The 18,619-nt window shown below is 40.8% G+C and overlaps 1 protein-coding gene across 1 annotated transcript; it reads right to left on the bottom strand.

Moving 5' to 3' along the window:
- Positions 1–1,115: 1,115 nt before the first annotated feature.
- LOC104088501 (ABC transporter B family member 19) lies at positions 1,116–9,486 on the bottom strand. Its single transcript, XM_009593175.4, has 10 exons — positions 8,969–9,486; positions 8,808–8,862; positions 8,179–8,354; positions 7,528–7,728; positions 6,420–6,679; positions 6,002–6,318; positions 5,688–5,911; positions 4,682–5,501; positions 4,347–4,588; positions 1,116–2,573 (listed from the first exon to the last, which is right to left on the bottom strand). Exons 1-10 carry the CDS (start codon positions 9,212–9,214, stop codon positions 1,365–1,367), a joined length of 3,750 nt encoding a protein of 1,249 aa, XP_009591470.1. The 5' UTR covers positions 9,215–9,486; the 3' UTR covers positions 1,116–1,364.
- Between the last annotated feature and the right edge of the window lie 9,133 nt (positions 9,487–18,619).

Here is an 18,619-nt window from a genome sequence, read left to right as displayed (position 1 = left end):
CAACAGATTCATACATATGGGTTGTCCTTGTAAAGTTCCTTTTAGTAAATGCAATTATCACTTTCATACCACTGACTTTTTTCACTTTAGTCACAGAGAAGCCACACTAAGCCAGAGTGACACTCTAGATCTAAACATGGTAGGGTCACTTCTTTGAAACACAAAGTGAGCAAACAGCCTTCTTTTATACTTCTTCTTTAACTTCATATACTTTCATTTGATGTTGGCATTTCATGTTCTTCTCCCCCTACTTGTGTTTTTTTAACAATAATTCAATCCATCTGGACCCAATGAATATGTCTCAAGTTCCACTTTGTATATCTAACTAGATTCTTGACAAAATGGGAATTGATAAGTTACGAGAAGATGTTGGTCGGGTTACGCTGAGTAGATTAGTGGTGCTCGGAAATCATCACTTCATTTTTCATTCATCCTCGGGCTGTTGGGACTAGTTTTTCTCATATAACCAAGTTGGACGAACGATTTGCACATCACTATTACTACCGACCTGATCCATTAGACCTTCTTTTGATTAACCACATGCATGCCTGAGTTTGGCTGGCGGTGTGTAAGGGTGACTAGATGCATGACGTCCGGACAGACGTGACATGACCTCAGGCCGAGAGCTTGGGCGCAACTTGGGTTCCAAGACTAAACTCCCGTTTGGCCATAAAATTTAGAAGTTTTTTTTTCAAATTTTGTTTTCAAATATCTGTTTGTTTATAGATTTTAACCATTTTTTTGGTCCCAAAAATAGCTCTAGAGTAGTTTTTGAAGTTTTACACTCACAAAACTTCAAATTCTTTTCAAGTAAAGCATGCCCAAATACAATTTCAACTTTCAAAAAACTCATTTTTTTTTTAAGTTAACCAATTGTTTTTCTTGATCTTAAGAGAAAAGGTGCTTATCTAAAACAACAAATAACACCAGAGCAAACACATGCTGGAGAAAAAGTTGGAAGGCAATAAAAGTTTAGTTGAGCTGGAAAGTTAAAAAAATAGTTGTGGGTCTTTTGCTTTTTCAGTGTTAGAAAAACATATACTACAAAAGATGAAAGAAAGGGAAACCAAGCTAATGAAATAATCCAACCAGATACAGAAAAGTTCAATGCTCCGTGGATAACAATATTTTAACATATAATATTCTCCATAGGGAATAGAGTTGGAGACTTTTCCGATGATATAATATTGACCGTGACATTCCCATATCTACAACTATCAGCATCATCATCATAATCAATAAAAGCAAATGAAAGCAACAGTTACTAGGACCCAAACATTGTCACTCCCCCAAAACACTAGGTCATGTTACTTGCTTCCATAAAAATAAAAAGGAAAAAAAAGAAATTAAAATTCTTCCAATTTTCATATCCGGTGGTGTTGTAATTGCAATAGTCTAGAATATGCACCTTCTGGCCTGCTGATTAACTCAGAATGGCTTCCTTGCTCAACAATGCGACCATCTTGAACAACCCCGATGCTGTCCACATGACGAATTGTTGATAATCGGTGAGCCACAAGTACAGTGGTTCGACCTCTCATCAACCTTTCGAGTGCTTCTTGTAACACACATTCGGATTCAGCATCAAGTGCACTTGTAGCCTCGTCGAGTAGGAGAATTGATGGATCTTTAAGAACTGCCCTTGCAATTGCAATCCGTTGTTTCTGTCCTCCCGAGAGTTGAACACCTCTCTCACCAACTGGGGTCTTGTAACCTTCAGGCAAACCACTAACAAATGTGTGTACATTTGCAGCTCGAGCCGCTTCAACGACTTCTGCTTCTGTTGCACCCTCTTTACCGTAGGCGATATTCTCAAAAATACTAGCTGCAAACAGAGCTGGCTCTTGTTGCACCAACCCAATTTTAAGCCTAAGGGATTTCAAGTTTAATCTCCTTATATCTTTCCCATCAATCATAACTTTTCCACCTGTTGGATCGTAGAATCTTTCAATTAAGGCTATAACGGAGCTCTTTCCCGAGCCACTTGCCCCGACAAGAGCTTGGCTTTGGCCAGCACGAATCCTAAGATTGAAGTCCTTGAACACAGAAACATCCGGTCGTGAAGGATATGCAAAATCAACATGGCGCAATTCAATATCCCCTCTAATTGATTCAACTGGATCAGCTTCAGTGTCATCAGGGTCGACCCTGGTTGAGCGATCAAGAATAGAAAATACTGAACCAACAGCTTCGCCACCCCTAACAATCTCTGGTGCTAGGCTGACGGTTTCGGCAACTGAATTGGCCGTAATCACAAGGACTACAAAGACCTTAATCACTTTGGAGAAAGTCGAGACGCCTTTGCTAACCAGGTGCGCGCCATACCAAAGAATCAGAGCCTCAGAAGCATACAGAGCAAGTTGTGATATACCAAATAAGAGTCCTGACATTTGGCTGCGTCGAAGACTTTGCATTTGTGGAACTCTAAGCTCTTGGGAGAACAAAGAGATGATTTTTTCTTGAGCATTGAAAGCTGCTACAGTTCTAATATTGCTTACTCCTTCTCCGGCAATCATGCTTGTCTTTGCATGCGCCTTGGCTGTGTCTCCAGCAAATCCTTTCAGTGATAGTTGCTATATCATGCATGCAAATAAAACGTAAATTCACAATTATAACACTGCTTACGAACTGTCCTGAACTCTAGTAACTGTAATAGAAGGATGGTGGCAGAAAAAAAGATTTTTTAGGCGTGCAAATACAAATTGTGCTCTCAACTCACTTGATAGAGGGCCCTCATTTAGAAACTCTGTTTCAGACTAGTAAAAGTCACTTATTTTATAGGTGTCTCAAGTGGTAAATCACACACACTAGCTCTGGAAGTAGTACTGTTATTTTCTCACCTAGGGTCAAGCATTTGGTTTGTTAAGGGACACACTATTAATGTTTGGAAGCTTCTGAAATTAGGGAATCTTAAACGAAAAGGAAATAAAATCCAAGCATACGGACAAAAATAATTGTTTATCCATCTACATGCTATACTCACTATTTTAAGTTATTGCGATGTACAGTGAAACCTCTGTATAACAACATCGTTTGTTCCGAATATTTTTGGATATTATAGCGAAATACCGTTATAGAGAACATATATTATAATATAACATAAAAATTAATTCTGAAAAAGCTTAGCTTTCATAGAGGGGTCTGTATAAGATTTGTGACTCAAAAATTCAGCTAGCTAGGCACACGACTGGCATTTCTGACAGTTCTCTCATAAAAAATGCACATATGAGCAGTAAAATGATAAAATTACAAACAGAAAAAGGTGGCTCCAGTTTGTCAATATACAAGATGATCACGGGTAAAAGAATCTCTGCTAGTTCTGAGACTCTGGCATGAATATCTAGTAGCCCAAGAGACTAGAAAGTCAATAATTCAATCTAACCCATCCCCACTCCTGTCAATTTTTTCTCTGCCATTCACTCTTTGGATGTATTTTTATTTTTATTTACCTAGACCTCAAAAACAAAAAGAATAGTAATTTGAGAAGTGGACAACCAAGAGAAATATTAACTAGAATTAAAAAAAGAGAAAGTGTTGCTCAAAGACATTGGTATTGATGGGTGATGGGGAGTAATAGAATCTTTACAGTTTTTACTGCAATTGGTAGTAATAGGTGAGCCTTTAATTATGAGATACTTTTTAAGTGAGTCTCGAAGAACTAAAGCAGCAGAATCGGAGGAAGCACATGCAATACACCAGAATGGTACCATATTCTACTTACTCCTCTTGTCCTATGCTATTTAGAAAGTACACGGAAGCGGGATTCCAAGCAATGTAGTGAATTTTTATACTACCCCATTACTAATCTTATTTTTTGTGGACAACTATATTGGTGATTTATTAGCATCCTTTTGGCCATAAATTTTGGGTATATTTTTTAATTTCTTTTTTTATAACATTGTTTGTTCATGGAACATGATCAGTTTTTGATTTTTTTTTTTCAAATCTCAAAAGTTGATTTAGGTCAATTTTTGGATGAAATTTTTTTCTTTCCACTTACAAAACTTTCCAAGTTTTTTCAAACAAGATTATATGTCCAAACGATTGTTTAACATTGAAATTTTTTTACAATGCCAACTTTTGTTAGTGGAGAATCTTAGATAATTTACCATTGATGAAGATTTAGAAGCTCAGGGTCCAAAATATAATCTTTCCAGCGATTCTTAGGGCTGTAAAGTCATTTTATTTTTATTTTTCATTTTTAGATTTTCTTTAAATGCTACTAATAGAATCTGACATGCTTGCTTTAATAATTTCTGAAAAGGCCATCATGGTATTTGACAATGGGAAAAATTACTTCTAATTAGGTGCAATGCTATGAATGAAATGAGGGATTATTTTTTTACCTGAGCAAAATTAGCCAAGACTAGAAGTGGAAATGTGGCAAGGATGAGAAGTGAGACTCGCCATTCGACTATAAATGCAACTATAAATGAAGTGAGAAGAGATGTCATATTCTGTAGTATAACGGAGATCCTTTCCGCTATGGCAGATTTAACATCTGCAGCATCTGTAGCTAAGCGAGCTGCAAGTAGACTTGAATTGTTCTCCTCCTCATCGAACCATCCCACTTCATTCCTTAAAATTGCTGAACAAGTTCAAAGCAAAAAACTTAGCTAAAAATCTTGTCGCTATAAATAACTTTAAAACAAAATTTTTTGAACTGGATTAGAGAAAATACCAGCCAACATCATCCTCCGCACCCTGGTAGTGAGATTTTCTCCCATAATACTAAAGAAGTAATGCTGTATTAAATATGCTACAACAGCATAAAGGCCTGCCCCAATGTAAATGAAGACATATTCCTTTGTCTTTCTTTCCATGCTTGCAGGATTTCTATAGTAGAATACCTCAATCATGTTACTCATCACAATAGCAAAGGTTGGACCAATAAAACCAGAGAGAACAGACCCTACGGCTCCCATGATTGAATAAGGCCATTCGGGAGCATTTAGTTTGAGAAGGCGGCAGAAATAGCCCTGCGGTGCAGGATTTTTCCTCTCTGTTTCAGCATTAGAAATCATTTCAATACGTCCGTCTGCACCGGTGCTGTATGAATAGCTCAAATTCCTTAAACTGCCAGAGCGAAGGCTTAGAGACTTTGTTGATAGTGAACTGCTTAAACGAGATGAACGGGTACGACGAGTAGATGGATTTGAGAAGTCTCGGTTCCCAACCATTTCTTGGAATCTGATTAAAGAAGAATAAGCCCCAGCTTTGGCAATCAGCTCTTCATGTGTTCCAGTCTCAACTACCTGCCCTTGCTGTATAACTGCAATTGAATCGACATTTCTAATTGTGGAGAGACGGTGAGCAACAACTACAGTAGTCCGGCCAACCATGAGACGGTCCAGAGCTTCCTGAACAATGCTCTCTGAACCAGCGTCAAGAGCACTAGTGGCCTCATCAAGCAGGAGGATCTTTGGGTTCTTTAACATAGCTCTTGCAATTGCAATTCTCTGTTTCTGTCCGCCAGATAGTTGGACACCACGCTCTCCCACCTGGATTTGGTATCACAGAATTTTCATCAGTATAAGTGCTATGCAGTGCAGGTGGAAAAAGTACTTCAATTTTTTATTTTTTTATTTTTTATTTTTTGCTATGAGAAAGTGCAAACCATCTTAGTCAACAACCCAATTAAGTTCAATGCTCTAGGAAATTGAATGATAAGGCTTACACCAACTAACCTGGGTGTTGTATCCATTAGGAAGCAAGGTAATAAAGCTATGTGCATTGGCAGCAGAGGTAGCAGCCTCAACTTCAGCCATAGTTGCATCAGGCTTTCCATACAGTATGTTCTCAAGTATGGTAGTAGCAAATAATGCAGGTTCTTGATTCACAAGGCCAATCTGATCTCTCAACCATCTAAGTTGTAATGTCTTTATGTCCACATTGTCTAGCAAAACTTGACCTGCACCATCAAAACCATATTTTAGGTGGAATAACAGGTAAACACAACCACAAAATTTCAAACATTAGAGTGGCAGAAATCTTAGATTACCCTCGTTAGGATCATAAAATCTTTCTATGAGCGAAACAACAGTGCTTTTCCCTGAGCCACTGCCACCAACGACTGCAACTGTCTTTCCAGCAGGGAAGAAAATGCAGAAATCTCTGAAGATAATCACATCAGGTCTAGAAGGATAGCTGAAAGTCACATTTTTGAATTCAATGTTCCCATTGACCTCAGACAGGCACTTTCCATCTGCAAGATCCTGAACAATGGTAGGTTTCTGCTTGATGATCTCCATTAACTTGTATCCAGCCGCTTTTCCTTTACTAAAGGCACCAAGATTGGAAAATGACTGACCCAAACTCCTGTAAAAGCCAAGGTTTGAACAACCAATAACGGGTTACATGCACCGAGTTAACATGAAAATGGAAGTGGTAACTATAAACAATGTACTTCAAGGTCTTACATGCCACCAACAATGGCTGAGAAAATAGCAGTAAATGCCTTCCCGCCATCAGATTGTCCATTCCTGATGAAAACCCCAGCATACCAGAAAACAAGGGCCCACGACATGCATGCTATTCCATAGGTACATCCCAAACCCAAGCCTTTGGCCATGCCAGCCTTGTATCCGAGCTTCAATGTGTTCTGAATTGCATCTGAATATGAATTGAGGGCTTTGCTCTCGCCCACGTATGAGTAAACTGTTCTGACTTGTGCAATTGCCTGCAATGACAGTGTAAAGGTCATAAACCAGAAGAACTAGAAAGCTGAAGAAAAACAACCTTTGCATTTTGTGCAAGTTATAGAACAAAGAATCATAGCAGGCCCAAGAGGGTATCAAAGGTATGTCTGTTTTTGGCAATGGATTAGACATCAAAAACTTTCAAGATAGTGATATAGAAAAGGATATCAAAAGTATATCTGTTTTGTGTGACATGCGAAAATTTGAGGTCGAGAAGATTTGGCTGTTAAGTTTATTTTATTTCTAGAACAAATCTAAGTCATATTATTTAAATTTTGATAAAACAGTCTAAATCAATTGTCGAGTTCTCGTGCAAAAGATCCTGGCAAAAACACTCACCAATATTATACATTTTTAATTAAAACTTCTGCAACCAAAAATCAGACCTGTAGTTTTACAAACACATTTTGGTAAGTAAAAGTATAAAGATAACTTTCATGATTAGATCACATCAGAAAGATAACTTTCATAAAGTCACTTTAGAAAGATTTTGCTTTGATAATTAGAACAGCATGCTAAAAAAGGACATCCAGTGGCCAAAGGTACTCAAAAACTGAAAAAGAGATGGTGAACTTTATCATGGCTGCACCGTCACATGTAGAAGGATTATTTCATCTTCACTAGTACTTTTTACTGTTTTAAAGTGCTTCATAGTAGCCAAAACAAAATTAGCAAAAAGTCGATCATCGGATAGTTTTTCACTAAAATTAAAGTTCAGTCACCCTTTTTGTTTTCTCTAAAATTGAAGTTGAAGAAAAATAGCCACTATTATAGCTAAAACGGTGTAAGAGTTTAACTGTTATACACTAACAAGTCGATCATTGATTACCTGCTCGGCAATGATACCAGCATTGGCATAGGATTCTCTACTTTTGGAGGTAAGACCAGTGAGAGTATAAGCATAAAGACCCCCAGCAAAAGCAATTCCAGGAATGACTGCCACACTAAGGAGAGCCAACCTCCATGCTGACACGAAACCAACCACCAACCCGGCCAAGAACGTCGAAAGGTAGTGGATGAAATTACCCACCTAAAGTTATCACGTCAAATGTTGTTTCACATCAATTATTATTCATAATCATTATTAAAGTAAAAAAAGATAACAGTTAAACTAATTTGGCATTATCACCAAATATAAGGAAAAGCTGAAGAAAAAGACGAGCATTCTAAAACAAAACAAAAAAAACCAAGAAAATAATGGCGTATGCCAATAAGTTTTTGCTAACATGTGCCAAGGAAATGTAAGAATAGTTTTCTGGGACCCGCTTTGAATGAAAACTGAACACTTATAATAATTCATATGTACATAAATTTCCTTGTTTAGCCTTACAGTTATGAATGCTACTAGATTTCACCGTTGCCCCTTCTGAAATTTTACTTAAATACTAGTACTACAGTGTTGGCATTGAATGAAAAAAAAAATGTGGGGCATGAAAAACATTAATATTAACACAGAGAAAATTAATAATGAGAAGAGGACCTTCTCACTGATAGCATCTTGGACCAGTAGAGTATCCGTTGAGACGCTGAAAACAATATCTCCTGTTCTAGCATCTGTGTCAAAAAACCCAACGTCCTGTTTCAACACTGCCTCTAAATATTTCTTCCTTAGTGCACTCACTTGCCTTTCTCCAGTATACATCCAACAACCAATCTCTGTATAGAAAATTAAAATATTCTTTACTTAAAAACACAAACAGGTTTAAAAAAAAAAAAAAAAGAGGAAAAAAAGAAAAAAAGGGGATGAGAAATTTTTTTAACTGTAACACAGATGTAACAGATCCATGATAGAGACATGTGATAGGGATAATATAGAATAAAGAAAATACATGGGAAAATTGTTAAAAGAGATAAAAGACAGAGAGACGGTCCACGGACCACGTGCAAGCATGAGACCTAATCTTCGCTCCTACTGATCCAGTGTGAACTGGCTAACTTGGCATAAATACAAACACTTGTAACTTTTTAATATCAATACTATTTGTATACAAACAAAATGTGTTCATTCGAGGCAAACTTTGTTTCAGAATACCCATAAAACTTTTTAAACTTAAAAATATGTAAAAACAATAAATTGAAAAGAATAAAAAAGTAGATCCCTGAGCTCACCTGCGTAGGATGATGCACAAACTATCAACCCAAGATACACGAAATATAGAGCATACTGCAATTTGTAACAAAAAATAAAAATAAAAAAATCAGATCCATTAATTGGTCATGTTAAAAAGAAATACTTAAATTAACAATAAAAATTAATTTGATATACTAACCTTTGATACTTCATGGACCATTTTGTGCAAATCCATTTGGTTTTTGCCAAAACCATTTACCATTTCACCAAAAAGGAGAAAGAAAACAGGCATAGAAGAGCCATGAATAATAGCTCCAATACTTCCAGAAATCATTAGAAGATAATCATACTTATCAGCAAAGGAGAATAACTGGTAAAATGGAAGACTTTGCTCTTTCTTCTTCTCTGCCTCTGGCATTGGTTTTCCTTCTGTAGTCTCCGCCATTGAACTTTAATAAAACTCTCTTAGCTCAAAAAAAGAACTAACAAATAACAAATTATGTTGACATCATTCAGAGATCTGTGCTAAAAAGTAGAATATTTCTTGATTAGAGTCTTCAGGAAATTACAAGTATGTCTGAATTTAGAGTGAGTAACTCAGTGAGTGAGTGGTTTTTAGCTCACAGAAAACGGAGAAAAGGAGAGAAAGGTGTAAGACCAGTAGTCAAAGGGAATGGGAAAAAATAACGTAAAAGTGTGTGCAAGTAAGAGTGAGACGTCGTTCACTTCACCAAAACTATACTTATATATAGCAGCAGAGATTCAGAGAGAGGGACTTTTATTGATTCGTGGGGGGTGGGGTGTTTCTGGGGTCTTATTAGTAAATTTTCTTTTCATGTTATAAAATACTATAAAATCACAAAAATATACTGTACGGCTTCTTTTTTTCTTTTTTCTTTTTTTTCTTTTTTGCAAGTTCTTTTCATACTTTTTTACTGAGTTCAACGGAATCTAGTGATCTTTTCTCTTTTTCACTCCGCTCTGCGGCTTCGATTTCTGCGCTTCCTTATGGCATACTGCGACACTGAGCCATTAATTTCCGGTGGTTATTTCCCATATTTTAAATATATATACTTCATTGAAATCTTTAAAGGAGAGGCAGTGGGGAAAAGAATGCTTTTCTAAATTAAAAATATAACGTCAGAGACGTGGTTTATACAAAAATTTAAGGCCCCGTTTGTTCATTGAAGAAAATTCTTTTTTTCAAAAAACAAAATTCAAAAATATGTTTGTTCATGAAATTTTGCAAGTTTTTGAAATTTTTTTGAAAATAAGTTTTACAAAAAAACAAAAATCACTTTTTCAAATTTTTCGGAAGTTTTTTTTCCCACTCACAAAACTACAACATTTTTTAAGTCAAATACATATCCAAAATATAATTTCAAATTCCAAATACTATTTTTTAATTTAATTCCAAATCTGACCCTCTAAACACAGATGCTGAGTCTGGCCAGCATGGCGTGAACAATAATATGGCGCCCGGTAACGAGGTGCCCCCGCCGATCCCAACGGAATTCTGGTCGCGGACCCGATCGACGCCAGCTCACATGTGGCCATCAACACGAATTTGGCCACCGATCCTAAGAACAATATATGCGGGGGAGTCCGGTCGGTAGCTCAAAATGCCCGTGACGGTGACGGAGGTGGGATCAGCTTGCGAGTGATTTTCGAAATGTTGCAGGCTCAGCAGGCAGCGATAGCCCAACTGCGGAACCAAAGCCGCGCTCCCAGTAGAATTGAGCCTGAATCATCGCGGGAAAACACTCGCAAAAGTGAACCAGCCGCAGATAGGCCAAATGAAGTTGAACTCGGAACCAACCCCAAAATAATAAAGATGATCGAGGAATTAAAAAAGTGGGTGAAAACGGAAGAAAAGAAAATCGAAGCTAACGACAAGAAGGTGGAGACTTACAACTTCAAGGTCGACCAAATCCCCGGAGCGCCACCGATATTGAAAGGCCTAGACTCCAAGAAGTTTGTTCAGAAACCCTTCCCTCCGAGCGCAGCCCCACAGCTGATCCCTAAAAATTTCACCATGCCTGAAATTCCTAAATACAACGGGACAATTGACCCAAATAAACATGTGACCTCATGCACGTGTGCCATCAAGGGGAATGACTTAGAAGATGATGAGATCGAATCTGTCTTGTTGAAAAAATTCGGAGAGACCTTGTCAAAATGAGCTATGATATGGTATCACAAACTACCTCCTAACTCTATTGACTCGTTTGCTATGCTTGCAGATTCCTTCGTAAAAGCACACACCAGGGCTATCAAGGTCGAGATCAGGAAGTCGGACATTTTCAAAGTAAAACACAAGGATAATGAGATGCTCAGAGAATTCGTGTCCCGGTTTCAGATGGAACGGATGGACCTGCTCCGGTCGCAGATGATTGGGTCGTTCAGGCCTTCACCCAATGACTCAATACTCGAAGCTCGTTGGCTTCGCACCAATTGAAGCAAAATCTGGTAAAATATCCGGTCGTAACTTGGGTCGATGTGCATAACAGATATCAGTCAAAAATTAAAGTCGAAGATGATCAACTCGAAGCACGTGGTGCAGCCAGAGCACCCGCACAAGCTGCTACAGAGGAGCCCCTAGTAGCTCCAGCTGTGAGGCCAGACACTTAAGGCACTTGTTCCTACACCAGCCCTCCAGGAGACTCTAGCCCAGTTTCTGAACATGTTCAGCACCTTAGCTCAAGCTGGTTTGATTCCACTTGCTCCTGCCACATCTCAGGCCGGGGGAGGAGCACAGACTCTCGTCGCCTGTACTTCAGAGCAGTGGGTTCAGGTCGACCAGGTTCCAGAGATTATACCAATACAACTGGTAGCTCCAGCTCAGCCTGAGGTTAGGGCAGCAGCTTCTGAGGTGGGGCAGCTCAGACTTGAGAGGTACAAGAAGTACCACCCACCTACCTTCAGCGGATTAGCTACAGATGATGCTCAAAGTTTTTTGGACAAGTGTCATCGTATTCTCCATACTATGGCGTAGCGGAGATGAGCGGGTTTCTTTTACTACATTCCAGCTTAGAGGAGCAGCCTATTAGTGGTAGCGTGCTTATGAGTTGAGTAATCCGGCTGAGGCAGCTTCACTTACATGGACTTAGTTCTCGGACATGTTTTTGAGACAATATGTCCCTCAGAGCCTCAGGGACTCATGGCGTGCGGAGTTTGAGCAGCTGCGCCAGGAGTGCTATGACTGTGTCAGAGTATGCAGTTCGCTTCAGTGATTTGGCCTCACATGCACCGGCCTTGGTTGCCACAGTTCGAGAGAGGGTTCGACGGTTTATTAAGGGACCCCACCGCAACATCCGGATTAGTATGGCGAGGGAGTTGGAGATGGATATTTCTTATCAGCAGGTTGTGAGTATTTCCAGGAGATTGGAGGACATGCTTTCCCGGGACAGATTGGAGAGAGAGTCCAAAAGGTCTCGAGAGACTGGTTATTATTCTGGTGCTCGTGCCCCAGCAGCTCGTCATGCTAGGGGTGATATGAGTCGCCTCGTTCATTCAGCTCTTCCAGCCGACAGTGGTGTTCCAGCCCCTTCTAGGCCCCAGGAGCCTTATTATGCGCCGCCACTATCTAGTGTGCCTCCCGCACGAGGTGTTCCTAGTGACCAGTCCAGCAGATCTGGCCCGAGCCAGCCGCAGCAGCCACGCCCTCCCAAAACTTATTTTGAGTGTGGCGACACTCACCATATGGTGAGGGATTACCCCAGATTTAGGAGGGGTACACCTCCATAGACTTCTCAGTCACAGCCCACCGGGTCCTAAGCCATGATTACAGCACCAGTTTCCACCCCACCTGCTCAACCAGCTCGAGGTGGAGGTCAGGGAGGTAGAGGTTGCCCTAGAGGGGGAGGCCAGGCCAGATATTATGCCCTTCCTGCTCGTACAGAGGCAGTTACTTCTAATTTTGTCATTACAGGTATTGTTCCAGTCCGTCATAGAGATGCGTCGGTATTATTTGACCCAAGCTCTACATATTCCTATGTGTCCTCTTATTTCGCCTCGTATTTGGGCATATCGCGGGATTCTTTGAGTTCCCATGTTTATGTGTCTACTCCTGCGGGAGATTCTCTTATTGTGGACCGCGTGTATCGGTCATGTTTGATTGCTCTTAGTGGTTTTGAGACCAGAGCCGACTTATTATTGCTCAGCATGGTAGATTTTGATGTTATCTTAGGCATGGACTGGTTGTCGTCCCATTGTGATATTCTTGATTGTCACGCCAAAACTGTGACGCTGGCTATGCCAGGTTTACTGTGATTAGAGTGGAGAGGTACCTTAGAGTATACTCCCAGCAAAGTTATTTCATTTCTTAAAGCTCAACGAATGGTTGAAAAGGGGTGTGACGCGTATCTAGCTTATGTGAGAGATGTCATTATTGATACCTCTGCAGTTGAGTCAGTTCTAGTAGTGAGGTACTTTCCAAATGTGTTTCCAGCTGATCTTCCGGCATGCCGCCCGACAGAGATATTAATTTTGGCATTGATTTATTGTCGGGCACTCAGCCTATCTCTATTCCTCCATATCGTATGGCTCCTCCTGAGTTAAAGAAGTTGAAGGAGCAGTTACAAAAATTGCTTGATAAGGGCTTTCATTCGGCCCAGTATGTCACCTTGGGGTGCTCCTGTCTTGTTTATGAAGAAGAATGATGGTTTTATGCGGATATGTATTGATTACCGCTAGTTAAACAAAGTCACAATGAAGAACAAGTATCCATTGCCTCGTATTGATGACTTATTTGATTAGTTACAGGGTGCCAGAGGGTTTTCCAAGATTGACTTACGTTCAGGCTATCATCAGTTCAAGATTCGGGAGCCAGATGTCCTGAAGACTGCTTTCAGGACTCGGTATGGTCATTACGAGTTCCTTGTGATGTCTTTTGGGCTGACCAATGCCCCAACAGCTTTTATGCACTTGATGCACAGTGTGTTCCGGCCTTATCTTGACTCATTCATCATTGTGTTTATTGACGACATTCTGGTATACTACTAGAGTCGGGAGAATCATGAGCAGCACCTGAGGACTGCGCTTCAGACCTTAAGAGAAAAGAAGTTATATGCAAAAATTTTAAAGTGTGAGTTTTGGCTAGACTCAATGGCATTCTTGGGTCATATAGTATTGAGTGAGGGGATCCAAGTGGATTCGAAGAAGATTGAAGCAGTGCAGAGTTGGCCCAGACCGTCCTCAGCTACAGAGATCCGGAGTTTTCTTGGTTTGGCGGGGTATTACCGTCGATTTGTAGAGGGTTTCTCATCTATTATAGCACCTATGACCAGGCTGACCCAGAAGGGTGCTCCGTTCAGAAGGACAGAGGAATGTGAGTAGAGCTTTCAGAAGCTCAAGACAACTTTGACTACAACCCCAGTATTGGTATTGCCTATAAGTTTGGGGTCTTATACTGTATATTGTGATGCCTCGCGGATTGGTCTCGGCGCGATGTTGATGCAGGACAGTAGGGTGATTGCCTATGCATCCAGACAACTGAAGGTGCATGAAAAGAATTATCTTGTCCATGACCTTGAGTTAGCAGCTATTGTTCATGCTTTGAAGATTTGGCGGCATTATTTGTACGGTGTTCCTTGTGAGATTTACACCATTCATCGGAGTTTGCAGCATCTGTTCAAGCAGAAGGATCTTAATTTGCGTTAGAGGAGGTGGTTGGAGCTGCTTAAGAATTATGATATCATCATTTTGTACTACCCTGGGAAGGCCAATGTGGTGGCCGATGAATTGAGTTGCCGGGCAGAGAGTTTGGGGAGCTTAGCATATCTACAAGCAGCAGAGAGGCCCATGGCATTGGATGTTCAGGCCTTAGCCAGTCAGTTTGTGAGATTGGATATTTCTGAGCCGAGTCGAGTTTGGCTTGTGTGGTCTCTCGGTTTTCGCTTTATGATGGTATCAGGGAGCGTCAGTATGATGACCCTCATCTGCTTGTCTTTAAGGACACAGTCCAGCACGGTGATGCTAAGGAGGTCGCTATTGGAGATGATGGTGCATTGAGGATGCAGGGCAGGCTATGTGTGCCTAATGCAGATGGTTTGCGTGAGTTAATTCTCCAAGAGGCTCACAGTTCGCGGTACTCTATTCATTCGGGTACCGCAAAGATGTATCAGGACTTGAAACAACATTTCTGGTGGAGGATGATGAAGAAGGACATAGTAGAGTATATGGCCCGATGTCTAAATTTCCAGCAGGTGAAGTATGAGCATCAGCGACCATGTGGGTTGCTTCAGAAGTTGGAGATTCCGGAATGGAAATGGGAGCGAATCACTATGGATTTTTTTGTTGGAATCCCACGGACTCAACGAAGGTTTGATGTAGTTTGGATGATTGTGGATAGGCTGACCAAGTCGGCTCATTTCATTCCTGTGATGACTACCTATTCTTCCGAGCAGCTAGCTAGAATCTACATCCGTGAGATTGTCAGACTTCATGGTGTACCAGTATCTATCATCTCTGACCGGGGTACGTAGTTTACATCACGGTTTTGGAAAGTTGTACAACATGAGTTGGGTACTCGGGTTGAGTTGAGTACAACATTTTACCCTCAGACGGACGGACAGTCCGAGCGCACTATTAAGATACTAGAGGATATGCTTCGTGCTTGTGTGATAGATTTTGGGGGTGCTTGGGACCAGTTCTTGCCACTTGCGGAGTTTTCTTACAACAACAGTTATCGATCCAGCATTCAGATGGCACTATATAAGGCTCTGTATGATAGGCGGTGTCGGTCCCCAATGGGTTGGTTCGAGCCCGCGAGGCCAAATTATTGGGTACGGACTTGGTTCAAGATGCCTTGGAAAAGGTTAAGGTGATTCAACATAGACTTTGCACAACCCAGTCCAGATAGAAGAGTTACGCGGACCGAAAGGTTTGCGATGTTGCATTCATGGTTGGAGAGCAGGTCTTGCTCCGGGTTTCGCCTATGGAGGGCATTTTGAGATTCGGAAAGAAGGGCAAGCTGAGCCCAAGGTTCATTGGTCCTTTTGAGGTGTTGCGGCGTGTTGGGGAGCTGCTTATGAGCTTGCCTTACCTCCCAGCCTAGTAGGAGTTCATCCGGTATTTCATGTTTCGATGCTCCGGAAGTATCACGGCGATCCATCCCATGTGTTGGATTTCAGCTCAGTCCAATTAGACATTGATCTATCTTATGTTGAGGAGCCAGTGGCTATTTTAGATAGGCAGGTCACAAAGCTAAGATTGAAGAACATTGCTTTTGTGAAGGTTCAATGGAGGGGACAGTCGGTCAAGGAGGCGACTTAGGAGACCGAGCAGGAAATGCGCATCCGTTATCCTCATCTTTTTACCACTTCAGGTATGTCTCTATGCTCGTTCGAGGACGAATAATTTTTTTAAGAGGGGGAGAATGTAACGACACGGCCGGTCGTTTTGAGAGTAATAGCCTTGATCCCTTATTCACTGCTTTTCCCATATCTATTTCTGCTATTGTGACTTGTCAGAAGGTTTCGTTTTGGTTTTTGGAGTGTTTTAGGACACTCCTAAATGCAGGTTTAAGCCTTAGGATTTGGTCCGTAGTCGTAATTATGTGAAGACAACTCCAGAATGGAATTATGTCAGTTCCATTAGCTCCGTTAGCTGATTTTGGACTTAGGGACATGTCCGGATTGTGTTTTGGAGGTTCGTAGCTTATTTAGGCTTAAAATGGTGAAAGTTAATTTTTTGGAGATTTTGACCGGTAGTGGACTTTTTGATATCGGGGTCGGATTCCGATTCCGGAAGTTGGAGTAGGTCCGTAAGGTTGAATATGACTTGTGTGTAAAATTTGAGGTCATTCGGACGTGGTTTGGTAGGTTTCAGTGCTGGTTGTAGAAGTTTGAAAGTTTCAAGTTCTTTAAGTTTGAATTGGAGGGTGATTCGTGATTTTAACATTGTTTGATGTGGTTTGAGGGCTCTACTAAGTTCGTATGGTATTTTAGGACTTGTTGGTATATTTGGTTGAGGTCCCGAGGGCCTCGGGTGTGTTTCGGATGCTTAACGGGTTGAAATTTGGACTTAGTCCATTGCTGAAGTTTCAGATATCTAGTGTTTTCGTACCTGCAGTGGGGATAGCGCAGGTGCGGGCTCTCAAAGGCGAAGAAGCAAGCGCAGAAGCGGATTTGGGAAGCTCAGGCTGGGATCGCAGGTGCGAGATTAATCCGCATCTGCGATGCCCGCAGATGAGAGAGAGGAATCGCAGATGCGGCGAAGGACCGCAAAAGCGGACAAATATCCGCAGGCGCACTCACGCAGGAGCGGCCCCATTGCCGCAGATGCTGACCCAGCCTTCATAAGTCACTTTCGCAGTTGCAATGCTTTTCTCGCAGGTGCGATGTTGCAGGTGCGATGATGAGGTCGCAGGAGCGGGTTCGCTAGGCATAAAAGAGAGAGTTTTGAGGGTTTGATTCATTTCTCTATTTTTGGACTTGGGAGCTCGGAAATTGGCGATTCTTTGAGGGATTTGCAGAGAGAGATTTGGGGTAACGATTCCTTACTCGTTTTTGGTTGCATTTCATTAATCTATAGTTGTTTTCTCCATTTAATTTCGGATTTGGATTGAAATATTGGGAAAATGGGGGAAAAGTTCCCTAACCGAATTTTTGAGTTTTGATTGGGATTTAGACATCGGATTGGGATAATTTTAGTACGAGTGAACTCATGAGTGAATGAGTGTTCGTATTTTGTGACTTTTACCCGATTCCGAGACGTGGGCCCGGGTCGACTTTTTAGGGCGAATTTCGGATTTTTTGTTAAAATCTTGATTTCATTAATTAGATTAGTCTATTATAGTTGTATTTATGATATGTAATTGTTTTTGGCTAGATTTGGGCCATTCGGAGCTGGATATTCGTGGGAAAGGCATTGTGACCGATTGATTGAGCTTGGCTCGAGATAAGTGGCTTGCGTGACTTTGTGTGGGGAAAATCCCCTTAAGATTTGGAACTATTGTGATATGTGAGCGCCGTGTACGTAAGGTGACGAGTACGTACACGGGCTAGTTGTGAAAAAACTCGATTTTCTTACTGAGCAGCAACTTGTTTCCCTTTTATTTTGAGTTATACCATTTTAATGAGTATTAATCTATTTTCATTCTTAATTGAGTTATTTCAATATGTGTAGCTATCTTGTTTAGTCTAATGCAACATGTCTACGTGTCTTAATTGCTTATGTGAACTATGTGCAGCATGCTTAGTGAATTTCCTGCTTCTTCCTTGATTGGTACTTAGTCTAAATCGTAAGATTTTATGATATAGTTGTATTTCTATTTTTGCGATGCATATTTACTTTGGTACTACGGAACGCTATTCCGGGAGATCCCTTGTACCACATATTTACTTTGAGACTACGGAATGATATTTCGGGAGATCCCCTTGTATTGCATATTTACTTTGGGACTACAGAACTGTATTCCGGGAGATCCTCCTGTACTGCATATTTACTTTGGGACTACGGAACGGTATTTCGGGAGATCCCCCTCTCTTGCATATTTACTTTGGGACTACGGAACGGTATCTCGGGAGATCCCCCGACATATTTACGGTTGAGACTACGAGACGGTATATCGGAAGATCCCGAGTTGTATTTCTGGGTATTGAGTTGTTACGACATATTTACGGTTGAGACTACGAGACGGTATATCGGAAGATCCCGAGTTGTATTTCTGGGTATTGAGTTGTTACCTTTTATAAATTCTTTCTTGTTAAATTCCAGTCTTTATTTTACTGCGATATTTTATTTTTGCCTTGCTTTATTATCATATTCCAGTAGGGTCCGGACTTGACCTCATCACTACTCTACCGAGATTAGGCTTGGCACTTACTGGGTACCGATTATCGTCTAC

Source organism: Nicotiana tomentosiformis, chromosome 2 (assembly GCF_000390325.3).
Source record: "Nicotiana tomentosiformis chromosome 2, ASM39032v3, whole genome shotgun sequence".
In the NCBI taxonomy this organism is placed as follows: domain Eukaryota; kingdom Viridiplantae; phylum Streptophyta; class Magnoliopsida; order Solanales; family Solanaceae; genus Nicotiana; species Nicotiana tomentosiformis.
Note: the sequence above shows the minus strand (reverse complement) of the source record. Positions and strands in the feature narration are given on the sequence as shown.